This window comes from Ammospiza caudacuta, chromosome 34 (genome assembly GCF_027887145.1).
Source record: "Ammospiza caudacuta isolate bAmmCau1 chromosome 34, bAmmCau1.pri, whole genome shotgun sequence".
Classification (NCBI taxonomy): domain Eukaryota; kingdom Metazoa; phylum Chordata; class Aves; order Passeriformes; family Passerellidae; genus Ammospiza; species Ammospiza caudacuta.
The window spans coordinates 938,381-965,513 of NC_080626.1; the positions used below are offsets into that span (position 1 = coordinate 938,381).

The following is a 27,133-nucleotide window of genomic DNA, read 5'->3' on the forward strand; positions in this document are numbered from 1 at the left end:
TCCCTACAGATGATGTGAAAATAGAATGTGTCATTAATTAAACAGCTGCCTACAATTTTCAAAGCCCAAGGTATTGGTAATGGCTTTGGAACTCACTTCTTACTTCCCAGTGGTTGATCAAAGTGTTGGTGTCTTGCAGTTTGATTTACAGACTGTGGCCAAAGGGGAGCTTTCAATGCAGGGAACTCAGCAGCTCCTGCCTGTCCTGCCTGTCTGGGCACTGGTGCATGGCAAAGGACTCAAGGAGAAAAATTACTGTTCTGAAGACTTCAGTAGTTGATATTTCTTTTTTGCTTTACTTCCAAGGGCACTTCTAAGCCATATCTGATTATGTTTCAATATGAAAATACCCTTTTACAAGTTTTTGAAGTCACAGAAGTTCATCCTGTAAACAGCTAACTCATCTGATGTCAGAATATCCTGTTTGAATCTCAACATATTTCATAAGGAGCTTCGACATGAAAAAATAACTTGTTGAATTCCAATAACTCAGTGTGGGGACAGAACATTTTCACTGCACACCTGATCTGGTGAGACCAAGACACCAATGCCAGTGCGAGCATCTGAGTGGGGCCTGTGGGAATCCATAAAATCAGAGGGGTTTGGGAAAGCTGCAAAAGGCAGGCCTCAGAGAGAGCAGAACTGTGATTAGAGCCAAGCAGCAGCCATGAGATAGGTCAGCAGAAAAATTATGCAAAAAGTAGAAAAGTAAGGACAAATAGAACAATGGTCTGTGTATTAATGCTTGGCTAGAATAACTACCTAAGCTACACAAAAGTTTATCTAGCAAGGTATTAGGAAGTTCTAAGCTTAATAATGGAGCTCTGTGCATTGTGTTTCAAGGCTCACAAGCAGGTATTGTATTCAAAAAAGGCAAGCATTGTTTTAACCAAAGGTACCTGTGCTTAAAGTGGTTGGATAGAACTGCTGTCAATATGCTTTTGCTTTGTGTGATTGGTCAAAAAACTTTTAAAGTAAGTTGTCACACTATGTTCTTTGTCTGCCGCCTGGGATGTGAGCTGCTGGCATCTTCCCATTGTCATAACCACGTAATGAGACTGATGCTGGAAAATAAAACAGCTCAAGGCAATTCCTCAGCAGCCCCGTCCTGTTGGTGATTTGTACACAGACCCCAGCCAGTGATAGAGCCCTGCTTGCTCTCTGGGCTGAATTACCCACAGCAAACGTGGACTTACAGCACAGAGCAGATGCTCCAGAAGATGATTCCCTTCAGTTTTGAGAGAACACAACAACAAAAGTCTTTGAAATTCAAACCGAAGATGTCTGTGCATGTGCCACTCCAGGCATACGCACAGAAATGAGTCCAGTGCAGGAGCCGTCCCGGCCTATGCAGGGGCGTGTGTGTGTGTGCTCCAGCCCGGGGCTCTTTGAGGGCAAGGGGCAGGTGTGTGTGTGCTCCAGCCCGGGGCAAGGGGCAGGTGTGTGTGTGCTCCAGCCCGGGGCTCTTTGAGGGTAAGGGGCAGGTGTGTGTGTGCTCCAGCCCGGGGCAAGGGGCAGGTGTGTGTGTGCTCCAGCCCGGGGCAAGGGGCAGGTGTGTGTGTGCTCCAGCCCGGGGCTCTTTGAGGGCAAGGGGCAGGTGTGTGTGTGCTCCAGCCCGGGGCAAGGGGCAGGTGTGTGTGTGCTCCAGCTCGGGGCTCTGCCGGGGCACTTCCCGGGCCCAGCACTGTCCCCGTGTCCCCGGGGAAGGGCCCTGCGCTTTCCCCCCGTCCCCTCCTCAGCCGCGGCCACCAGCAGCACAGCCCGAGGGGGCGGCCAGCGGGGGAGGATGTGTGGTATGGACCGCCCTCAGCGGCCCCACGGCCGAGCGCTCACCTGGGATCTGCCCGCAGACACCTGCCCAGCACTCAGGCGCGGCGGCATGAACAATTTAAAGCGGTTTTCCTTCTCCATGGCTCCGATAAAAGGGCGGGCGGGGCGGCCCCAGCTCCCAGCGGCCGCTGAGGGCGGGCGCGAAGGGCGGGAAGCGGCAGCGGCCCCTCAGCGCGGGAGAGCTCTGAGGGGAAGGGGGGTCCCGCCTGCACAGGGAATAACTGGGGGAGCCCAGTCCTCCCGTCGGAAAAATGCGTGTTTTATGATTGCCTTTTCGCAAATATTAAAATTAATATTATATGTGTTGTGTCAGAAAGTTATGCTGTATTAATTTTCATAAGTAGTGTGTTAAATCTAGTTTTAGGGTATAACATAATATTAAAATAAAAACTATGCTATGTGAGATACTTTTTTTAAAGAAAGGACTCGCAACGAGATAGCGGCCACAGGACACCTAAATCTTTCAGAGAAAGAGAATTTATTGCTCTCTTATCAGAAGAAACTAACTTCTTCCTGCCTGCTCAGCTATGAAGACGCCGTCAGGATTCAGAGGAAGAAGCTGACACTGATCAGACAGAATCCTGTGTTTGAATGGAATTTATGCATCATGTATGAGGGGTATGAATATGCAACAGGCTATTGTTTTTAAGGGTTAACCCTCTGTTAATGTGTGTCCTTTTTCAGGCTTATGCTGCCCAGAAGAAGTTACCCAGACGTCTGTAACTCTTTGTTTCTATTATCTCATATTGTCCTAATTCAAATTGTCCAAATTATTAATACTCTAATTATAAAAGTATCTTACGTAGCATAGTTTCTATTTTAACATTATGTTATAACCTAAAACTAGATTTAACACACTACTTAAGAAAATTAGTACAACATAACTTTCTAACACAACACATATAATATTCATTTTAATATTTGTGAAAAGCCAGTCATACAATATGCATTTTTCACACAGGTAATGCAGGCCCTGGAGGCATCTCCTGAAGCTGGCACAGCCCCAGCAGATGGCATCGGTGAGGAGGGGCTGCTGGGCGGCAGTTTGGAATAACTTTGCTGTCCTAGGGTGACATTATGATGCTTGTATCCCCATTCATGTGTTCTCTTTATGCTGGATATTATGTTCTGTGCCTTCAAGGCTGGCTCTGAAGAGCGAAGTTTTGTTTTGGTTTTGTTATCAGCCACTCCCCCATTGCTGGCAGGGCACAGAGACAGGGCAGTACATGGTGCTGCTTTTTGCTTTTTGCTTGGCTTTTTGCTTTGCTCTTGCTTTTGTTTCTGCTCATTAGTTAGTTTAGCTAAGCAGTCTGAATTTTTGCCTGGACTGTTTTCCTTTCCCTTTTTTGGAACCACTCAAACCTGCTCCAGACTGGGACCTGGGAAACACCGAGAGTTTGCACTTTGTGGCTGTAGCAGCTGCCCCAGCACCGGAGGGACTGATAACAGAGTGACCATGCCCAAGAGACACTTTCTGAATTTGTCATCTTTTTCAGAGTGGTGAAAGACTGTTGTCACCTGGTATTGTTCATTTTGTGTGCTGGGGGTGCTTTGTCTGTTAAATAGACAGGTTCTTTCCACTTCTCTCCAAGGAATCCTTCCTGACCCAGTTGGGGAGAGGGGCTGTGTGGGTTTCCTTACTGGAGGGGCCACTTTGGAAGTTTTCTCCGAAATTTGCCCTAAATCAGGACAAAATTTGGTGACCAATGCATGGGGCTTGAGAGAGAGTGGAAAAAACCCTGGTCTGACTGCATTTTGGTTGCCATTACTCTGTGTTGGTATCAAGCAGTTAATGGCCATGTTTTCTGAATTCATAATGTCTCTTGGGGTGGAGGCTTGCATGCATTTCTGGTCCCCAGGTGCAGAGGATCATTAACGGGACATCACACCATGATCAATATGATCAAGTGAAGCCAATTTATTACAAAAAGCAAGCCATATTTATACTGTTCTCTATTGTTCACACCTCAAGCTAATACGTGATTGGTTAAGTCCTTTTTACGCACGCATTTTGACATTTCAGTTAATTTTAGTTAATCTTTCTTCTTCATGCATCTTGCTGCAGGTTTTCTTGTGTGCCTTTGCATCCTGAACCATCTGCTGCTGAGCATGTTCTTCTCCTTTTGTGTCCTTCAAGGGCCTAGAGACCTTACTCAGTTTCTATGAAAGCTGGATTGTGCATATGTTGCATATGTCCATTGTCCTGCAAAAAACCCTCAACACTCCTCCCAATGCTTTCTGGTCATTCAAGTGCCCTTCAGCTGACTGGTTTCATGCTTTGAGCTTTGGGGAATTGCCTAATATTTCTGAAGCTCAAATAAATATCATATTAGTCAACATCTTAATTGTGTTTATATCTCACAGAATTACCTTTTCTTTTGTCTTTGTCTGAAACTGTTGCTGTACGGAAATCTCTGGGGGATGGTGGACATGTCAGATGGTGCTGGGACATCCCAGTGCACTTGGACCTTGGCTCTGCACAGGAGCGTTCTTCATCCCCTTTCTCTCTTTTCCTCCCTCTGGGCACGGAGGGAGCTCCTGACTTCAGTGTGCGACTCGTGTGTGCAAAGAGCAAATCTGGGCAGAATCGGGGTAGGGAGGGTTTGGGGAGACCTTGGGATCTGTGCTGGGCACAGAAGGTGTTTTCCATTGCTCTGAAGCTGTCTGCTGTGGAAAGTGGATTTAATATCCCACAGAGAAATGACTTTTGCATTTCATGGAGCTGTGCCTTCCCTTGGCTTTGTTGGCTGGCAATAAATAAACATCCCTCTGTGTCTCGGGCAGCTCCTTCTCCAAGGAAAGCAGGTGGGAGTTGGAGCCAAGGAGCTGAAAGCTGCAGGTGCAGCCTGGGTTGGAGGGAGCTCAGATTGGCACAAGGCTGCTCTGAGTGCCAGGGCTTGGATGGGGGAAATGGTGGAGTGAGGGTAGGGACAGAGTCAGATTGATTGTCAGCCATGAAGGGTCTTGATTTTCATATCTATTCAAACTGCATGACGAGGTGCTTGGATTCAGTGTCAATTGAAGATTGCACATATCAATTTATTAACAGGGAAAAAAACCTAAACGGGACCTAAGAAATCTTTTCTCACTGTTTTTTAATATAGAATATATTCAGTTTGAATGCACTTCTGAAATCTGCCTAATTAACCACACAAGATTTGAAAACTGAAATCAAATTATCCCCAGAGGCTTGGCTTGTTAAGGTGTTCTGAATGTTACTGAGCCCTGGGACACTGAATTCCTGCACTGAAGAGCTGAAGGCTGAACAAGCCTCTGGAGCAGGAAAATTCAGCAGCAGCCTCCAAGGTGCTGAGGATGTCAGCAACCCCCACTGAGGCCATCCCTGCCCAGAGACCGTGGGGGAATGGGCAGACAAGGAGAGCGTCCCTGGGGCTGGGGCAGCACAACTCAGAGGCAGCAGCGGCTCCAGCTGGGAAATGGAGTGTGGAATGTGGCTGGGAGCTCAAAAGAACAAAACAGCCTTTACTGGGAACTTTAGAAAAATCAGAGAAACTTTGGCAAAAGGTTTAGTATGACATTCAATCAACAAAAACCAATTCTCAAAGCACTGACTTGGCCCATTCACCTTCACAAACTCTTAGCTTGATCAATTTTAAGTTACTCAAATTTTACAAGAAGCGTGAATTAAAAAGAGAGAAAGACAAAAAAGATACAGAGAAGCACACACACAGCTACCAACTCCTGGATTCCAGCAGTGTTCAGATAGAAATTCCAGGAGGAGAGAGGGTCAAGATGTGTGCTTGCCTTGTGGTCAGCCTTCAATACCCTTTGGTCTTCCTGGGCCCTTCCCCCAGGTGGGACTGTGGCTCATTTGGTCCCTCAGGAGCTGGGCTGGGGCTGCAGAGGTGGCTGTGGAGCATTGCCTGTGCTGTGCCAGGGACTGGCAGACACTGCTGGGCTGGGATAGAGGCTCTGGGAGGATTGGGGTCACAGGGCAGGGCAGGGCTGGGCTTACAGGGCAGGGCAGGGCTGGACCTGCCCCTTCCTCCCCCACACACAAAATGCTTAGAGCCAACAATCTCCTCCAGTCTGTCACTACAGGGAATGCTGGAAGTGAAATCCCATTTGTGGCCATGGCCACCTGTTTCAGAAGGACAGTTCTTTTCCATAGGAAGGAAAGCACAGAGCTCCAAGGTTTGAAAGGCAGATGAGAACCTCAGTAGGCCAAGACCAGCCAGACGTGTCAGGAATGGCACATTTTTTTTGGGAGCAGTCTTTGAATTTAGGGAATTTTGGAGGTGGAAACCCAATCTCGGCCATGGGCACCTGGAGAGGCAGGACAGTTCTTTCCCATGGGAAGGAGAGCATGGAGCCTCACTCAGTGTTTTGGGGACAGATGAGAAGTGACTATTGTGAAACCACTGCCAGCCAGATTTGTCCTGACAATATTCCTATGGGAACAATCTCGAGATATAAGGAAATTTGGAGGTGAAATCCCAATTCTGGCCATGGGTGCCTGGAGGAGAAGGAGAGTTCTTTTCCATTGGGAAGGAAAGCACAGAGCCCCAGTGTTTCAGCAGCAGATGAGAAGTGACCCTCAACATGCATAGGTCAGCTGGACCAGTCAGGCAGTCCATGGGAGGCCAAACCAGCCAGAGCTGTTCTGTGTTCCCTTGGTTTTATGGGGCTCCATAGTGTCACAATGGTGCCTTGGATCCATGGGGCCCCGCAGTGTCATAATGGTGACTTGATTCCATGGGTTCCAGCAGTGTCACAATGGCCCCTTGATTACAAGAAGACCTGCAGTGCCACAATGGCCCCTAGGTTCCATGGGGTCCCACAATGTCACAGTGGCCCCTAGGTGTCATAAGGCCCCACAGTGTCACAATGGTCCCAAGAACTCCCTGAGCCCTTGCAGTGTCACAATGGTCTCCATGGTTTCCCAGGCCCCACAATGTCATGGGACTCCTCTGTTCCATGAGGTCTGCAATGTCACAATGGACCTTTGTACCCTGGAGCTTTGCTGTGTCACAATGGTCTCCTCTGGCTTCACAGTGTCACAATGGACCACTGATGACAGGAGGCCACTCTATTGCCCTGGAGCTTTGGTTCCATGCAGCCCTGCAGTGTCACAAAGGCCTCTTGGTTTCATGAGGCCCCACAGTATCACAATAGTCCTCCCAGGGCCACCATGAGGAGGTCCATAGTATCACAATGGACTTCCTCATGGTCTTACTGGTTCCATGAGGCCTCACAGTCTCCCAATGGTTTTCTTATTCCACCAAGCCTCATAGTGTCACAATGGTCTCCATGTTTCCATGAATCCCAGCAATGTCACAGTGCTCTCCATGATTCCATGGTGCCCCACAGTGTCACAATGGTCCCTTGATGTCACAGGGCCCCACAGTGTCACACTGGCTCTTTGGTCTGACAGGGCCCCACAGTGTCACAATGGTCCCTTGGTTCAATGGGCCCTGTGCTGCTGCATTCCCCCCTGCCCTTCTCAGGCCACCCTGCCAGCTGAGAAATGCTCCTTGGGCCTCAGCCTTGGCCAACGGCCCCTGGGCTCAGCTCCTCTGCAGCTCATCACAAACACTGTCTGCCCAAGGCACTGCTGCTGCTCAACCAGCTCCTGGTTTCTGTAGGAGCAGCCTGGGACCTGTTTTTGTTCCCTCAGTGGCACAACATCCCTGTTTTCACACTGCCAAAGAAAGCTGTTGGTGCCAAGTGTGGCCAGGATGAACCATTGCTGGGCCTGAAGCCCCTCTCTTGGGGCCCTGCAAACAGCGCTCCAAAAGGAGCCCTTGGAGCTCTCCTGGGCCAGCGACTCCCTCTGAGTGGGGCCTCTCCCAGCCGGGAACTCTCGGAGCCTGGGCCGATCCCGCCACTCCTTCAGGCTCAACCCTTTGCCCTTTGCTGGGGAGATGCCAAAGGATCCACAGTGAGCATTGCCTGCCCTCAGGGGAACTGCTCAAGGGTGCCTTGCACTGACTCTTTGTGTCTGTGTGCACACAGAAGTGCCTGTGCTGGGGAAATGTGGCAGAAATGCTGCTCTCTGAGGGGTTGGTGTCCCTTGGATAGCTGAGTCAGTCAGATATCCAGATATCAGTAAGTAAGGTTTTGTCACAAGCTCTAAGCTAAGTTAAATGCTGCTAAGAGCTGTTCTTTTGCTAAGATATAAAATTTATTTTAAGTTATTACCTAATTTTTTTAAGTGGTATTCCTGTTTTAAATTGTTAAGTCATAAGTTATAAGTTAGGTTAAATACTGTTAAGTAGTGTTCTTCTGCCAAATTATGAGGTTGAAGGTATCACTTAACGGTTAAGGTGCAAGTTAAATTCTGTTAGGTTTGAGCTCTATTAAGCTTTTAGGCTGTAGTCCTTTTATCCTTGCCCTCGCTGCCCTTGTGTCATACACACACACAGGGACAGTTCTCAGTTCATTTCTGGTTTGATTGCCTGGATTTACTTTGGTTTTGTTGCTACTTTGTTTCCCTGGTGTGCCTGAAGTGTCCACTCAGGAGCAGAGTGACTCTTGCCAAGGAACTTTGCGCTGCTGTCCCTTAATATTAAATTTGGTTTTTGCTGCTCCCTTGCTGGGGATTTTTCAGTGCTATCACGGCCTCGTTGGTAGCAGTGTGAAGGAGCCCTGGCCCAGGCTCTGGCCCTGGGGGACACGGGGATGCTGCCGGGGGGTCCCTGTCCCCCTGTGCCACCCCCAGGGCCCCGGCCCCCCGTCCCCGTGTCACGCTCTGGGGTCGATCTCGTGGAACATCCCCTGGGGGAGGCTGCGGGGCCAGGGGCGGGGGGACCCGGGGGGACAGGGGATCCCGCTGTGCACAAGCAGGGTTGGACTGCTCTGGGGGGAGCTGTGAGGGGGGCCGGGGCAGAGTGACCTCCCCAGGGACCTCACACAGCCCCTGTGATGTCACACAGCCCCTTATGATGCCACACAGTTCTTTTGCAATGTCACATAGACACCAATGATGTCACAGCCCATTCTGGGATGTCACACATCCCACTTGTGATGCCACAGAACCAAATCTGGGATGTCACCCTAGAATGTCATGCAGCTGCACTGTGATGTCACAGAAGACACTGTGATGTCAAAAAGGCACCCTGTGATGTCACTGTCTGTTCTGTGTTGTCACAGCCTGCTCTGTGATGTTACACAGCCACCCAGTGATGTCACAACCCACTCTCTGATGTCACAGAGACATCCTCTATGATGGCAGGATCTGCTCTGTGGCCTCACACCCTACTCTTTATTGTCACAGGCAGTTGTGTGATGTTACAACAGTCTCAGTGATGTCACAAAACCCTCTCTTCGATGTCATACTGCCATTCTGTAATGTCACAGCACACACTCTGACCTCACAGCCAGCTCTATGATATCATACAGCCATGCCATGATGTCACAACCTGCTCTGGATGTCACAGAATCCCCTCTGTGATGCTGTAGCTGCTCAGTGACCTCACACAACAAACTCTGTGATGTCATAGCCCAATCTGTGACCTCACACAGCCCACTCAATGCTGCCACACAGCCCCTTGCTGACATCCCAGCTGCTCTGTGCCTCTGTGACACAGCCACAGAGGTGCTGCTGTGACACAGCCCCCTCGGGGCCATCCCACAGCCCCTGCCAGTGCTGAGCCCCTGTGAGCTCTGTCTGTGCCCTGCTGGTGTCCCTGAGGGGCCCTGGCAGCGACCCAGCCCTGCTGGGCTGTGCACAGGAGCTGCTTCTGGCCAGAGCTGTCTCTCTGCAGCGCTGCCCTTGCCAGGAGCTGCCTCTGGGCCAGGAGCCCGGCCCAGCTCAGCAGCACAGACACAGCACAGGGACTTTAATGACCCTCTGGGGCTTTAGTGCTGTTTGCATCAGACTCAGTCCCTCCGAGTGTGCTCAAAAATTTCTGAAGAATTCAAAAAGTAATTGAAACACTGAAATTTCTCAAAATATAAATAGATTCATCTGAGGGACAGGACTGAGAAAGTGTCCCCAGGTTCCAGGAAGAGCAGAACACTCGTTGCAGTGATGGCAGCTGGGGACAAGCAAGGGAAAGGTGTCTCTGATGCTGAGCAAACCTGCACCTCTGTCCCTGCAGGCTGTCGGCATCCCCCGGCTGCCCCACCTGGCTGGCCCCTTCCTTTGCTGACAGCTCTGCCTCCTGCCTGCCTCTGCCTGCCCACACAAAGCCTTGGGCTGCTCCAGGCTCCTGCTGGGGACGTGCTGCACCACAGCCCTGCCCTGGCAGGGAAATTCCTTTCTCCTGGTGCCAGGCTGGGCCTGCCTAGCTGTCCTTGGTGCTATTATGTCTTATTCAGGCTCATTCCCACTATGAAGAAAAAGCTCCAGCCTCTCTGAAACCACCCTTCCATCCCTCCCAGGCTATTCCCGTTTAGTCCTCAGTCTCTACCCCACTGACCCCAAAGCTATCAGCCTCTCCCTGGTGCTTATCTGATGAGGCCTCCAAACCCCATCTTGGGAGATTTTTGGGTCCTCTCCAAGACCTGTGAAAATGGAAAAATAGTGATTAAAGGATTTTTCTCCTAAATCTTGCAGTGACAGAACAAGGGTCAATATCTTTAAAATGAATGAGGGTGGATTTACATTTGGTAGAAGGAGGAAATCTTTTATAGTTATGAGAAAGGCACAAAGCGGCAAGTGTATTTCCAGAGAAAGGGATGCTCCATCACAGGAACTGTCTAAGATCAGGATGTTTGTGCAGCCTGACCCAGTGAAACCCTCTCATCCTCAGGGACAGAATTCCTGTAGTGTGGGTTCTCTGATGTGCTGGGTGCCCTCACAAGGCTTCTGGCCAGAATGTCTGCTGAGGGCAGCCAGGCTGCTGCAGGGGCAGTGACCTCACAGCCATCACCATGGCAGCCCTGTCCCCTGGGCCTGGCTCTGCCCTTTCCTCTGCCCCTGCCTTGGCTCTGCTGCCATGAAGAGTTTTGTCATTAATATCTTGTCCCCAAGGTGCTGGGGCCAATGGCTTCCCAGTCAGGCTCCTGGGGCAGAAGTGGCTTTTCAGAGCCCAGCCAGGAATGAGCCCTGAGGCCGCAGCTCTGCAGTGGTGGCCACCAGGCCGGGCTGCCAAGGGAGGCTTCTGGCCATGGCCTGCAAGCAGCTGCTGCTGCCAAGGTGCCTTTGGTGCCTCAGGCTCGCCCTGGCACAGCTCCCAGCACGGCACTCTGCCCTTGTGCCCGAGCCCTTCCCTGTGCTGGGGCTGGCCTGGGGCTTTTCCTGCAGCGGGACCTGCCCTGCTCATGGCACAGGAAAGGCAGTTCCTGCTGGAGCAGGAGGCTCTGCCTGCAATGGGCTCCAACAACTCCAGCAAGGCCCTGTTGACTTCAAAATTGCTGCCTAGAGCACTATATTCTAATAATTGTTATAGCTCCTGAACTGTGGAGTAAATAACTGTGCTGGTGATCTTTCCATCTGATCATGATCAGAATAAGCCAGAGACATATTTATATAAATTAATCTGGTATTCTATCATTAATCCTGTGGGACAAATTGTGTTAAAGTTGAATTCCACCTGTTCAATGTTTTACACCTTTGACAAATTCTCGGGCTGGGATTGGATCCAGCCACTCCCAGTCTCCTCTCTTTGAAGGAATTTTAGAAGTCTAGGGGCCCTACAGGGGTTTGAGGAACCATGGTGGCTGTTGGGTGTCATTTCTCCACCTCATGATTTAGCAGGAGTTTTTCCCCAAATAAAGAAATAAAGCTTTTACCTGAAGCTCCCACTGTGCCCATGACAGGAACCCCTGTGAGTGTCTGGGACATCCTGGCTCTTTGGCAGCCTGGAGACTCCTGGGATGTCACCGTGGAGCCCCCTTGAGTGCCTGTGACAGATTGGTGCCTTTGCAGCCCACAGTCCCCCTGGGATGTCACCATGAAATTGCTGCGACTGCCTCTTACCACACGGCTCTTTACCATCCCCAGAAAGCCGTGGGAGGTCTCCATAGAGCCCCTGTCCCTGCCTGTGACATTCCAGCTCTGGAACAGCCTGGAAAGTCCCCATGGAACCCCTCTGAGGGCCTGTGACAAATCTGATCCTTAGCAGGCAACCATCCCCAGCCCCCTGTTGCTATGGTCAGTATCCATGGCAACCATTACCAGCCCCCTGTTGCTATGGTCAGTCCCTCAGCAGCTCCATGGAGACCCCATGCCAGGGGTGGTTGCCATGGACACCAGCTCAGGCCTGCAGCCAGAGCCCGTTGCCATGGCAACCATTGGCAGCCCCATCCCCAGGCTCATGGGATCCCAGAACCACAGAATTGGCTGAGCTGGGAGGGACCCATCAGGATCCTCCAGTCCAACTGCTGGCCCTGCACAGGACACCCCAACAATGCCAGCCTGGGCCTGGCAGCGCTGTCCAAACGCTGCTGCCGCTCAGAGATCCCTGGAGCTGGGACCCTTCCCTGGGGAGCCTGGGCAGGGCCCCAGCAGCCTCTGGGCAAAAACCTTTTCCTGACATCCAACCTGAGCCTGCCCCGACTCAGCTGCAGCCATTCCGTCCACTCCTCTCCCTGGGCACCAGAGGGAAGAGGTTCCCACAGCCCCAACCAGGGACCTGCTCCCAAGGCTGTTGCCATGGCCACCAGGGCTGGGACCAGCTGGGATGCTCGGTTTCCAGGGGCCAGGGTTCAGGAATGGGATTCCCGAATTTCCTGCTCCTGCTAAAACCACGCTGCCCTCCCTGCCCTCCCACCTGTTGTGGAAAGAACAAAAGGCAAAGATTCCAGGCTGGGATAAGACCAATTTATTGGGAACAGCAGCAAGATAAGGAACAAACAGGAACAAAAGAATATTGAAAACGGAAGGGATTAGAATAAGTATTTACAGTGAAAACTCCAACACAACTGCCTGGCTCTTTCCAGTACTGTATTTCCTCCTGCCTGGAAAGGACAGCTTTCTTCTCAGTGAGAGAGAGAGAGAGGGAGTGTCCCTTTTCTGCACCTGGAAATGTTCTGAGGTGGGAGTAAATGTAATGACACAGCCATTACCAGACCCTCATGTTTTTCAATGCCACATCATGTCACTCGCAGGGGCAGGAAAAGCAACGAGTGTCTTCCCAACATGGATCATGGGGAACATGTATCACCAGGGTTTTTCCCAATGTGGGTTCTCCCATGGGGGATGAAGCTGGAGTGGTGCATGAAGCTCCTCCTGCACTTGGGGCATTGGCTGGCCGTCCTTTACTGGTGGCTCCCTTGGTGTCTTGTAAAGTGAGAGCTGCTGGTGAAGCTCTTCCCACACTGGGGACACTCGAAGGGCCTCTCCCCAGTGTGGATGCGCCGGTGGATGATGAAGGTGGAGTTGTGCTTGAAGCCCTTTCCGCAGTCAGGGCAGCGGAAGGGCCTCTCATCCGCGTGAATCCGCTCGTGCAGGAGGAGATTGGAGCTGCTCTGAAACCTCTTCCCACAGGTTGGGCACTTGTGGCGCCTCTCGCCAGTGTGGACGTGCCGGTGGGTGACGAGGTGGGAGTTTTGCTTGTAGCACTTCCCACAGTCAGGGCAGTGGAAGGGCCTCTGCTCTGTGTGAATCTGCTGGTGGCGCAGGAGATGGGAGCTGGTCCGAAACCCCTTCCCACACTCGGGACGCTTGTAGGGCTTCTGCCCAGTGTGGATGCGCAGGTGGGTAATGAGGGCAGAGCTGCAGCTGAACCCTTTCCCACATTCCCCACACTTGTAGGGCCATTCCGCGGTGTGGATCATCTGAGGGCACATCAGGGTGCTGCTCTGCCTGAAGCTCTTCCCACGCTCCAAGCACTTGTGGGGCTTCTCCCCATCATGAAGCTGCTCATGGACCACCAGCTCTGAGCTCTGCCTAAAGCTCTGTCCACCTTCCTGGCACAGGTTGGGTTTTTCCTCCTCAGAGCACCCTGGGTTGTGTTTGAAGCCCGTCCTCCTTTGGAATCTCCATGGATTTTCCTCCCCAATGTAATTCTGCACTGTGGAGTCACTAAAAACTGCCTCTTCCAGGAGGTTCTTCCAAGGAGATTTGTCCTCTGTGATCTCCATCCTCAGCCTCTTGTCTGGGGGAGGAAGGACAAGGAGAGGATGGGATTTGCCTCTGTGCCAGAAGGAAGGGAAAGGAGATCCCCCCAGTGCATCTCCAGCAGGACAGCGTTGGCACCGGGTTTGTCCTGCATCCAGGGGTCTGTGCTGGGCTGGGAGATGGAGCAGGAGAGAGGGGGAATAGGGCACTGACTTCCTCCTCACCTGCCTGGGTGTCCCAGGGCTCCTTCCTCTTCCTTGCAGCCTCCTCCTCCATCCAATCAAGATTTGGGAATGGGAAATCCTGTTCTGGGAAGAAAACAAAGGGTGCACACATTGTCTTTTGTTCTGGTTTGAAGGCAAACCTGGGGGACAGTCTAAGTCAGAATTACAATTTAAGAAGAAAATTTAGATCAGGGCAATGATACAGAAACACTGCCTTAATCTGACAGAGTCAGGATATAACCTGACACCCTGTCGGTCTGGGTGGTGGCAGCAGTCCCATTAAATGGTGGCTGCAGTCCTGTAGGAGTGATCAACGTGATTCTGTCAAAGCAGTGATCCTGTAGAAGGGTCTGGTCTTCCCCTGAAGGTCCAGTGGTGGTTATGGAGCTCTTGTCCTCTGGCAATTCAGTAGGCAAGCTGCTCCTGGTTGTAGCAAGCCTCAGCTTATATCCAGGTAGGAATGCTTGGTCCCGCCCCCTGGGCGGAGCATCCCACAATGGGATGATAGAATTTTATCAGTCCTGCAGTGACACTCAATGGCCCATTCACAGGAGATATCTCCCCTGGAAGGCGTTATCAGGGGTGAGTCATGCAAGAGATAAAGAACACTGACCCACCTGTTTATAGCAGTTGATGAAGATGGGGATTGAAAACATGCATTTGGTTACATTTTACATTGCAACCTGAAACAGTGGGGTAATCCCTGCTCAGGGGGTGAACACCACCCCCCTTACCCAAACTGGCTCAGGTGTAAAACCCCCACCCTGGGAAGGCCACACACACAGGGGACAATGTCACACTTGCCCTGCTCCAGGGGAGGTCTCTGTCCCTGTCACTCCCTTGCTGTCCCCCCTTTTCTCTTTCTTTCCATCTCTCTCTCTACCTCACATTTACTGTTCAATAAAATCCATTTTGGATTTGGTCTTGTTAGCAGCTTCATGGGGGGCAGAGGCATCTCTCTAATAATTTTCTTAACCAGATTGTGATATTATTTTGGCACAGTGAGTTTAGGCACTGTTGTCTGACCTCAAGTGCCTTTGACAACAGCATGGTTCCCTCCACTTAGGAGGTTTTGGTTCTCTCTGGAGGAACTCTTTGAAACTTGAATGCAGCTTCCTCTGAGTGACTTATGGGAGAACTGATGAAGAAAATAGGTGTTGTGGGTGGCCAGTGTAAAATAAATATTTTGTTGTCCTTCCTTGAAAAGTTTGTTAAAATCACTGGAGGAAAGGGAGCAAATGCTACCAGCGAGACTGACAAGGTTCATTCACCCCACAGTGAGAAACACAAGGCTGCTAAAAGTCCCAGAAGAAGCCCGGCTCAAGTAGCTAAATTCTCAAATAAGTCCAGAATTCACAGGCTTGGGTTCTTTGCCAAATGTGAGAACCATTTTTCTCTTCATCCCCGTCAGCTTTGTGACAGCTACACAGAGCTTTCCCTTCCTTTTCATAATCTCTATTGGGCTGAATTTCTACTTTGCTCTTATTGGAACCTACCAGCAGCTGAACTGGAGCTGTTCAGGAACTGATCAAACTTGGAATTGCCACAAAATTGCTTCTATTTTTGGTTTATTCATGTTGGTGATTTATTTGTGTTTTCATCACATGTGACTTGTGGGAAAAACAAGTATTCATCAAAGCAATTTCTGCAGAGTCAGGTTTGATTTCTGCCAAGTTTATTTTGTCCAGTGCCCAGGGGAAATCTCCCATCCTGTCTGCAGCTGCTCCCACAGGGATGTGAGGGCTGATCCCAGAGCCCCAAGGGTCACAGTCAGGGCTGCCCTCAGGGAATGCTCGCCTGGTATTGAGGAACAGGGTGGGAGCACCTGGATCTTGGAGCACCCAGCTGCTCCCCATGTTTGGAGGTGCCTGAGGAGGGCTGGGATGATGCCAGGGACATCCTGCAGAGACATCCCTCTGTCCTGCTCTGGGTGAGCTCAGTCCAAAACCTGACCCTGATCCTGGTCTCAATCTCACTCCACATTTAGACACACTCACAGTTCTGTATTTAATCTCATCCCAGTGCCAGACTTGTCTAGCCCCAGACCCAATCCCAACCCCAGCCCTCAAGACAATTCCATGTCCAGCCTTAACCCTAAACCCAGCTCTAATCCAAATCTCAGCCCCAACTCCAAACCCAGCCCCAATTCCAGCCCCTTCCTAAACCCTCAGCCCCAAACCAAATCCCAGGTTCAGCCCTTCTGGGGGTTTGGGGGTGTCTCTGTCCCTCTGAGCCCGATGATGTTTGGGTGGGGTCACAGCAGGGCTGAGAGGGACAGAGACCCCTCCAGCCTCCCCAGGTGTGAGAAGGTCGGAGAGCCCCCCCAGGCCCGAGCACCCTCAGCGGTGAGAGGGACACAGAGACCCTGGTCCCCAGCCCTGCACAGGCATTGCCTGAGGCCAGAGGGATGGAGACCCCCCGAGCATCCCGTAGGGTGAGGGGACAGAGACTGCCCTGAGTACCCCCTGGGCTGAGAGGGACAGAGACTGCCCCAGACATCCCCTGGCACAGGGTATGAGAGGGAGGGAGAACCCCAAGGCATTCCCGGGGTAAGAATGATGGAGATCCCCTGGGGAATGGCCTGGGGTGACAGGGACAGGGACACCCCTGGGAAATGCCCTGGGGTGACAGGGACAGGGACACCTCTGGGGAATGGTGTGGAGTGACAGGGACCGGGACAACCCCCCCAAACCCCTCCCAAGCATCCCCCAGGGCAAGAGCCTCAGAGATCCCTTGAGCATCTGCTGGGCACTGGACAAAATAAACTTAGCAGAAATCAACCTCAACTCTGCATAAAATACCTTTTTTGAAGAATATTTGATTTTCCCACAATTCACATGTGACGAAAACACAAAAAAATCCCAAAAATGAATAAACTGACAATAGTATCAGTGATGTGGCAATTCCAAGTTTCATCGGTTTCTGCACAGCTCCAGCTCAGCTGCTGGAAGGTTCCAATAAAAGCAAAGTGCAAATTTGGCCCAATACAGTATATTAAAAGGAAGGGGAAGCTCTGTGTAGCTGTCAAAAAGGTGATAGGAATGAAGAGAATAATGAACCTCACATTTTACAAAGCCCCCAAGCCTGTGAATTCTGGAGTTATTTGGGAATTTAGCTACTTGAGCCGGGCTGCTTCTGGGACTTTTAGCAGCCTTGTGTTTCTCACTGTGGGGTGAATGAACCTTGTCAGTCTCGCTGGTAACATTTGCTCCAGTTGCTCCAGTGATTTTAACAAACTTTTCAAGGAAGGACAACAAAATATTTTCTTTTTCACTGGTCACTCACAACAGCCATTTTCATCATCATTTCTCCCATAAGTTCCCCAGGAGGAAGGAGGGACTGTTTCCAAGTTCTTCCAAATTTCCAAGAGTTGTTCCAGAAAGAACCACAACCTCCTCAGAGAAGGGAACTATGCTGTGGTCAAAGGCACTTGGAGTCAGAGAACAGCGCCCTGAACTCACTGTGCCCAAATAATATTGTAATCTGGTTAAGAAAATTGTTATAGAGATTCCTCTGCCCCAATTAAGGTGCTAATGAGATCAAATCCAAAATGCATTTTATTAAACAGTAAATGTGAGGTAGAGAGAAAGAGGGAAAGAAAGAGAAAAGAGGAGAGAGCAAGGGACAGAGACCTCCCCTGGAGCAGGGCAAGTGTGACATTGTCCCCTGTGTGTGTGGCCTTCCCAGGGTGGGGGTTTTACACCTGAGCCAGTTTGGGTAAGGGGGGTGGTGTTCACCCCCTGAGCAGGGATTACCCCACTGTTTCAGGTTGCAATGTAAAATGTAACCAAATGCATGTTTTCAATCCCCATCTTCATCAACTGCTATAAACAGGTGGGTCAGTGTTCTTTATCTCTTGCATGACTCACCCCTGATAACGCCTTCCAGGGGAGATATCTCCTGTGAATGGGCCATTGAGTGTCACTGCAGGACTGATAAAATTCTATCATCCCATTGTGGGATGCTCCGCCCAGGGGGCGGGACCAAGCATTCCTACCTGGATATAAGCTGAGGCTTGCTACAACCAGGAGCAGCTTGCCTACTGAATTGCCAGAGGACAAGAGCTCCATAACCACCACTGGACCTTCAGGGGAAGACCAGACCCTTCTACAGGATCACTGCTTTGACAGAATCACGTTGATCACTCCTACAGGACTGCAGCCACCATTTAATGGGACTGCTGCCACCACCCAGACCGACAGGGTGTCAGGTTATATCCTGACTCTGTCAGATTAAGGCAGTGTTTCTGTATCATTGCCCTGATCTAAATTTTCTTCTTAAATTGTAATTCTGACTTAGACTGTCCCCCAGGTTTGCCTTCAAACCAGAACAAAAGACAATGTGTGCACCCTTTGTTTTCTTCCCAGAACAGGATTTCCCATTCCCAAATCTTGATTGGATGGAGGAGGAGGCTGCAAGGAAGAGGAAGGAGCCCTGGGACACCCAGGCAGGTGAGGAGGAAGTCAGTGCCCTATTCCCCCTCTCTCCTGCTCCATCTCCCAGCCCAGCACAGACCCCTGGATGCAGGACAAACCCGGTGCCAACGCTGTCCTGCTGGAGATGCACTGGGGGGATCTCCTTTCCCTTCCTTCTGGCACAGAGGCAAATCCCATCCTCTCCTTGTCCTTCCTCCCCCAGACAAGAGGCTGAGGATGGAGATCACAGAGGACAAATCTCCTTGGAAGAACCTCCTGGAAGAGGCAGTTTTTAGTGACTCCACAGTGCAGAATTACATTGGGGAGGAAAATCCATGGAGATTCCAAAGGAGGACGGGCTTCAAACACAACCCAGGGTGCTCTGAGGAGGAAAAACCCAACCTGTGCCAGGAAGGTGGACAGAGCTTTAGGCAGAGCTCAGAGCTGGTGGTCCATGAGCAGCTTCATGATGGGGAGAAGCCCCACAAGTGCTTGGAGCGTGGGAAGAGCTTCAGGCAGAGCAGCACCCTGATGTGCCCTCAGATGATCCACACCGCGGAATGGCCCTACAAGTGTGGGGAATGTGGGAAAGGGTTCAGCTGCAGCTCTGCCCTCATTACCCACCTGCGCATCCACACTGGGCAGAAGCCCTACAAGCGTCCCGAGTGTGGGAAGGGGTTTCGGACCAGCTCCCATCTCCTGCGCCACCAGCAGATTCACACAGAGCAGAGGCCCTTCCACTGCCCTGACTGTGGGAAGTGCTACAAGCAAAACTCCCACCTCGTCACCCACCGGCACGTCCACACTGGCGAGAGGCGCCACAAGTGCCCAACCTGTGGGAAGAGGTTTCAGAGCAGCTCCAATCTCCTCCTGCACGAGCGGATTCACGCGGATGAGAGGCCCTTCCGCTGCCCTGACTGCGGAAAGGGCTTCAAGCACAACTCCACCTTCATCATCCACCGGCGCATCCACACTGGGGAGAGGCCCTTCGAGTGTCCCCAGTGTGGGAAGAGCTTCACCAGCAGCTCTCACTTTACAAGACACCAAGGGAGCCACCAGTAAAGGACGGCCAGCCAATGCCCCAAGTGCAGGAGGAGCTTCATGCACCACTCCAGCTTCATCCCCCATGGGAGAACCCACATTGGGAAAAACCCTGGTGATACATGTTCCCCATGATCCATGTTGGGAAGACACTCGTTGCTTTTCCTGCCCCTGCGAGTGACATGATGTGGCATTGAAAAACATGAGGGTCTGGTAATGGCTGTGTCATTACATTTACTCCCACCTCAGAACATTTCCAGGTGCAGAAAAGGGACACTCCCTCTCTCTCTCTCTCACTGAGAAGAAAGCTGTCCTTTCCAGGCAGGAGGAAATACAGTACTGGAAAGAGCCAGGCAGTTGTGTTGGAGTTTTCACTGTAAATACTTATTCTAATCCCTTCCGTTTTCAATATTCTTTTGTTCCTGTTTGTTCCTTATCTTGCTGCTGTTCCCAATAAATTGGTCTTATCCCAGCCTGGAATCTTTGCCTTTTGTTCTTTCCACAACAGGTGGGAGGGCAGGGAGGGCAGCGTGGTTTTAGCAGGAGCAGGAAATTCGGGAATCCCATTCCTGAACCCTGGCCCCTGGAAACCGAGCATCCCAGCTGGTCCCAGCCCTGGTGGCCATGGCAACAGCCTTGGGAGCAGGTCCCTGGTTGGGGCTGTGGGAACCTCTTCCCTCTGGTGCCCAGGGAGAGGAGTGGACGGAATGGCTGCAGCTGAGTCGGGGCAGGCTCAGGTTGGATGTCAGGAAAAGGTTTTTGCCCAGAGGCTGCTGGGGCCCTGCCCAGGCTCCCCAGGGAAGGGTCCCAGCTCCAGGGATCTCTGAGCGGCAGCAGCGTTTGGACAGCGCTGCCAGGCCCAGGCTGGCATTGTTGGGGTGTCCTGTGCAGGGCCAGCAGTTGGACTGGAGGATCCTGATGGGTCCCTCCCAGCTCAGCCAATTCTGTGGTTCTGGGATCCCATGAGCCTGGGGATGGGGCTGCCAATGGTTGCCATGGCAACGGGCTCTGGCTGCAGGCCTGAGCTGGTGTCCATGGCAACCACCCCTGGCATGGGGTCTCCATGGAGCTGCTGAGGGACTGACCATAGCAACAGGGGGCTGGTAATGGTTGCCATGGATACTGACCATAGCAACAGGGGGCTGGGGATGGTTGCCTGCTAAGGATCAGATTTGTCACAGGCCCTCAGAGGGGTTCCATGGGGACTTTCCAGGCTGTTCCAGAGCTGGAATGTCACAGGCAGGGACAGGGGCTCTATGGAGACCTCCCACGGCTTTCTGGGGATGGTAAAGAGCCGTGTGGTAAGAGGCAGTCGCAGCAATTTCATGGTGACATCCCAGGGGGACTGTGGGCTGCAAAGGCACCAATCTGTCACAGGCACTCAAGGGGGCTCCACGGTGACATCCCAGGAGTCTCCAGGCTGCCAAAGAGCCAGGATGTCCCAGACACTCACAGGGGTTCCTGTCATGGGCACAGTGGGAGCTTCAGGTAAAAGCTTTATTTCTTTATTTGGGGAAAAACTCCTGCTAAATCATGAGGTGGAGAAATGACACCCAACAGCCACCATGGTTCCTCAAACCCCTGTAGGGCCCCTAGACTTCTAAAATTCCTTCAAAGAGAGGAGACTGGGAGTGGCTGGATCCAATCCCAGCCCGAGAATTTGTCAAAGGTGTAAAACATTGAACAGGTGGAATTCAACTTTAACACAATTTGTCCCACAGGATTAATGATAGAATACCAGATTAATTTATATAAATATGTCTCTGGCTTATTCTGATCATGATCAGATGGAAAGATCACCAGCACAGTTATTTACTCCACAGTTCAGGAGCTATAACAATTATTAGAATATAGTGCTCTAGGCAGCAATTTTGAAGTCAACAGGGCCTTGCTGGAGTTGTTGGAGCCCATTGCAGGCAGAGCCTCCTGCTCCAGCAGGAACTGCCTTTCCTGTGCCATGAGCAGGGCAGGTCCCGCTGCAGGAAAAGCCCCAGGCCAGCCCCAGCACAGGGAAGGGCTCGGGCACAAGGGCAGAGTGCCGTGCTGGGAGCTGTGCCAGGGCGAGCCTGAGGCACCAAAGGCACCTTGGCAGCAGCAGCTGCTTGCAGGCCATGGCCAGAAGCCTCCCTTGGCAGCCCGGCCTGGTGGCCACCACTGCAGAGCTGCGGCCTCAGGGCTCATTCCTGGCTGGGCTCTGAAAAGCCACTTCTGCCCCAGGAGCCTGACTGGGAAGCCATTGGCCCCAGCACCTTGGGGACAAGATATTAATGACAAAACTCTTCATGGCAGCAGAGCCAAGGCAGGGGCAGAGGAAAGGGCAGAGCCAGGCCCAGGGGACAGGGCTGCCATGGTGATGGCTGTGAGGTCACTGCCCCTGCAGCAGCCTGGCTGCCCTCAGCAGACATTCTGGCCAGAAGCCTTGTGAGGGCACCCAGCACATCAGAGAACCCACACTACAGGAATTCTGTCCCTGAGGATGAGAGGGTTTCACTGGGTCAGGCTGCACAAACATCCTGATCTTAGACAGTTCCTGTGATGGAGCATCCCTTTCTCTGGAAATACACTTGCCGCTTTGTGCCTTTCTCATAACTATAAAAGATTTCCTCCTTCTACCAAATGTAAATCCACCCTCATTCATTTTAAAGATATTGACCCTTGTTCTGTCACTGCAAGATTTAGGAGAAAAATCCTTTAATCACTATTTTTCCATTTTCACAGGTCTTGGAGAGGACCCAAAAATCTCCCAAGATGGGGTTTGGAGGCCTCATCAGATAAGCACCAGGGAGAGGCTGATAGCTTTGGGGTCAGTGGGGTAGAGACTGAGGACTAAACGGGAATAGCCTGGGAGGGATGGAAGGGTGGTTTCAGAGAGGCTGGAGCTTTTTCTTCATAGTGGGAATGAGCCTGAATAAGACATAATAGCACCAAGGACAGCTAGGCAGGCCCAGCCTGGCACCAGGAGAAAGGAATTTCCCTGCCAGGGCAGGGCTGTGGTGCAGCACGTCCCCAGCAGGAGCCTGGAGCAGCCCAAGGCTTTGTGTGGGCAGGCAGAGGCAGGCAGGAGGCAGAGCTGTCAGCAAAGGAAGGGGCCAGCCAGGTGGGGCAGCCGGGGGATGCCGACAGCCTGCAGGGACAGAGGTGCAGGTTTGCTCAGCATCAGAGACACCTTTCCCTTGCTTGTCCCCAGCTGCCATCACTGCAACGAGTGTTCTGCTCTTCCTGGAACCTGGGGACACTTTCTCAGTCCTGTCCCTCAGATGAATCTATTTATATTTTGAGAAATTTCAGTGTTTCAATTACTTTTTGAATTCTTCAGAAATTTTTGAGCACACTCGGAGGGACTGAGTCTGATGCAAACAGCACTAAAGCCCCAGAGGGTCATTAAAGTCCCTGTGCTGTGTCTGTGCTGCTGAGCTGGGCCGGGCTCCTGGCCCAGAGGCAGCTCCTGGCAAGGGCAGCGCTGCAGAGAGACAGCTCTGGCCAGAAGCAGCTCCTGTGCACAGCCCAGCAGGGCTGGGTCGCTGCCAGGGCCCCTCAGGGACACCAGCAGGGCACAGACAGAGCTCACAGGGGCTCAGCACTGGCAGGGGCTGTGGGATGGCCCCGAGGGGGCTGTGTCACAGCAGCACCTCTGTGGCTGTGTCACAGAGGCACAGAGCAGCTGGGATGTCAGCAAGGGGCTGTGTGGCAGCATTGAGTGGGCTGTGTGAGGTCACAGATTGGGCTATGACATCACAGAGTTTGTTGTGTGAGGTCACTGAGCAGCTACAGCATCACAGAGGGGATTCTGTGACATCCAGAGCAGGTTGTGACATCATGGCATGGCTGTATGATATCATAGAGCTGGCTGTGAGGTCAGAGTGTGTGCTGTGACATTACAGAATGGCAGTATGACATCGAAGAGAGGGTTTTGTGACATCACTGAGACTGTTGTAACATCACACAACTGCCTGTGACAATAAAGAGTAGGGTGTGAGGCCACAGAGCAGATCCTGCCATCATAGAGGATGTCTCTGTGACATCAGAGAGTGGGTTGTGACATCCCTGGGTGGCTGCATGACATCATAGAGAAACCTGTAAGGTCAAAGCGTGTGCTGTGACATTAGAGTGCCAGTAGGACACTACAGACAGGATTTTGTGACAACACAGAGCTGGCTGTGACACCACAGAACAGACAATGACATCACTTGGTGACTTTTTGACATCACAGAATCGTCTGTGACATCACAGAGTCTTCTGTGAAATCACAGCACAGCTGTATGACATCACTGAGTGATACTGCAGAGCTTGCTCTGGGACATCACAAGGGTGTGCTGTGATATCTCAGAGTGGACTGAGACATCACAGGAGGCTGTGTGACATCACAGGGGCTCTGCGACATCATAGGAGGCTGTGTGCCATCACAGGTGCTGTGTGAGGTCCCTGGGGAGGTCACTCTGCCCCGGCCCCCCTCACAGCTCCCCCCAGAGCAGTCCAACCCTGCTTGTGCACAGTGGGGTCCCCTGTCCCCCCGGGTCCCCCCGCCCCCGGCCCCACAGCCTCCCCCAGAGGATGTTCTATGAGATTGACCCCAGAGCCTGACACGGGGACGGGGGGCCGGAGCCCTGGGGGTGGCACAGGGGGACAGGGATCCCCCGGCAGCGTCCCCGTGTCCCCCAGGGCCAGAGCAAGGGCCAAGGCTCCTTCACCCTGCTACCAATGAGGCCTTGAGAGCACTGAAAAAATCCCCAGCAAGGGATCAGCAAATATCAGATTTAGTATTAAGAGACAGCACCACAACGTTCCTTGGCAAGAGCCGCTCTGCTCCTGACTGGATACTTGAGGCACACCAAGGCAACAAAGCAATGACAAAACCAAACCAAATCTAGGCAATCAAACCAGAAATTTACTGAGAACTGTCCCTGTGTGTGTGTGTATGACACAAGGATAGTGAGGGCAAGGATAAAAGGAATATGGCCTAAAGCTCAAAGGATCTCAAATTTAACAGTACCTAACTTATACCTTAACCCTAACAGATGCCTTCAACTTCACAATTTAGCAAAAGAGTGGCACTTAACAATATTTGACCTAACTTATAACACATGACTTAGCAATTTAATAGAGTAACACTTAACAATATTTAACTTAGCTAATAGCTTAAATATACAACTTAGCAAAAGAAATACTCTAGCAGCATTTAACTTAGCTTAGACATCGTGACTTAACATTACTTATATCTGGATATCTGACTGACTCAGCTCAGTCCAAGACACTCCAACCCCTCAGAGAGCAGCATTTCTGCCACATTTCCCCAGCACAGGCACTTCTGTGTGCACACAGACACAAAGAGTCAGTGCAAGGCACCCTTGAGCAGTTCCCCTGAGGGCAGGCAATGCTCACTGTGGATCCTTTGGCATCTCCCCAGTGAGTGAAGGGTTGAGCCTGGAGGAGGGGGGGGATCGGCCCAGGCTCCATCATTGTTCAGGATCCCCGAGTGCAGCAAACGGGAGAGTTCCCAGCTGGGAGAGGCCCCACTCAGAGGGAGTCGCTGGCCCAGGAGAGCTCCAAGGGCTCCTTTTGGAGCGCTGTTTGCAGGGCCCCAAGAGAGGGGCTTCAGTCCCAGCAATGGCTCATCCCGGCTGCACTTGGCATCAACAGCTTTCTTTGGCAGTGTGAGAACAGGGATGTTGTGCCACTGAGGGAACACAAACAGTTCCCAGGGCTGCTCCTACAGAAACCAGGAGCTGGTTGGGCAGCAGCAGTGCCTTGGGCAGACAGTGTTTGTGATGAGCTGCAGAGGAGCTGAGCCCAGGGGCTGTTGGCCAAGGCCGAGGCCCAAAGAGCATTTCTCAGCTGGCAGGGTGGCCTGAGAAGGGCAGGGGGGAATGCAGCAGCACAGGGCCATGGAACCAAGGGACCATTGTGACACTGTGGGGCCCTGTGAGACCAAGGGATCATTGTGACACTGTGGGGCCCTGTGACACCAAGGGACTATTGTGACTCTGTGGGGTCTCTTGGAATCATGGAGACCACTGTGACATTGCTGGGCCGCATTGAGCCAAGGGGACAGTACTGAGGCTGTGGGGCTCCATGGAATGTAGGGATCATTGTGACACTGAGAGGCCCCATCGAACCAAGGGTCCATTTTGACACCGTGAGGCCTCATGGAATGATGGAAACCATTGTGACGCTTTGGGGTGTCATGGAACCAAAGGACCTTTGTGACACTGTGAGACCCCATGGAGCCAAAGGTCCATTGTGACATTGCAAGGCCTCATGGAACCATGGAGAGACCAATAAGGCACTTCACAACCTCATGGTTCCAAGGATTCATTGTGATACTGCAGGGCTGCATGGAACCAAAGATCCAGGGTGACACAGAGGGGACTCCTGTCATCAACGGTCCATTGTGACACTGTGGAGCCAAAGGAGACCATTGTGACACTGCAAACCCCCAGGGTCTAAAAGTCCATTGTGACATTGCAGGGCATATGGAATATAGGAGTCATGTGACACTCTGGGGACTGGGGAACCATGGAGACCATTGTGACATGCAAGGCTCATGGAACCTTTGGGACCATTGTGACACTGCAGGGCCTTCTGGAACCTGGGGGCCACTGTGACACTGTGGGACCCCGTAGAAACAAGTCACCCTTATGGCATTGTGGGACATCATGGATCCAAGGCACCACTGTGACACTGTGAGGCCCCACAATACCAAGGGAACACGGAGCAGGTCTGCCTGGTTTGGCCTCCCAGGGTCCACCTGACTGATCCAGCTGACCTTGGCATGTTGAGGGGCTCTTCTGCTATTGAAACACTGGGGCTCCGTACTTTCCCTTCTATGGAAAAGAACTCTCCTTCTCCTCCAGGCACCCATGGCCAGAATTGGGATTTCACCTCCAAACTTCCTTATATCCAGGGATTGTTCCAAAAGGAATATTGCCAGGACATGTCTGGCTGGCAATGGTTTCACAAGGATCACCTCTTTTCTATCCACAAAACTTCGGTGAAAGCTCCATGCTTTCCTTTCAATGGGAAAGAACTGTCCTGCTTCTCCAGGTGCCCATGGCTGAGATTGGGCTTCCACCTCCAAAATTCCCTATGTACAAGTACTGCTCCCAGACAAAATCTGCCATTACTGGTAAGTCTGACTGGCCTTGGCCTAGTGAGGCTCTCACCAGCCTTACAAACACTGGGACTCTGTGCTTTCCTTCCTATGGAAAAGAACTGTTCTTCTAGTCCAGGTGCACATGGCCAGAATTGGGATTTCACCTCCAATAATTCCCTACTGTGAGAGACTGGAGGAGATTGTTGGCTCAAAATAGTTCATGTGTAGGGGAGGAAGGGGCAGGTCCAGCCTTGCCCTGCCCTGGAACCCCAGCCCTGCCCTGCGCTGTGACCCCAATCCCCCCAGAGCCTCTATCCCAGCCCAGCAGTGGCTGCCAGTCCCTGGCACAGCACAGGCAATGCTCCACAGCCACCTCTGCAGCCCCAGCCCAGCTCCTGAGGGACCAAATGAGCCACAGTCCCACCTGGGGGAAGGGCCCAGCAACACCAAGGGGTATTGAAGGCTGACCACAAAGCAAGCACACATCTTGACCCTATCTCTTCTTGGAATTTCCATCTGAACAATGCTGGAATCCAGGAGTTGGTAGCTGTGTGTGTGCTGCTCT

The 27,133-nt window shown here is 51.9% G+C and overlaps 1 protein-coding gene across 1 annotated transcript in view; it reads right to left on the reverse strand.

The window, feature by feature from the left end:
• LOC131570323 (zinc finger protein 665-like) overlaps positions 1-16,005 on the reverse strand; it is a 62,643-nt gene extending 46,638 nt beyond the window's left edge. Inside the window, 2 exon segments of the mRNA XM_058822676.1 lie at positions 13,056-13,599; positions 15,976-16,005. Of these exon segments, the coding sequence (XP_058678659.1) occupies positions 13,056-13,599; positions 15,976-16,005 (574 nt within the window).
• Between the last annotated feature and the right edge of the window lie 11,128 nt (positions 16,006-27,133).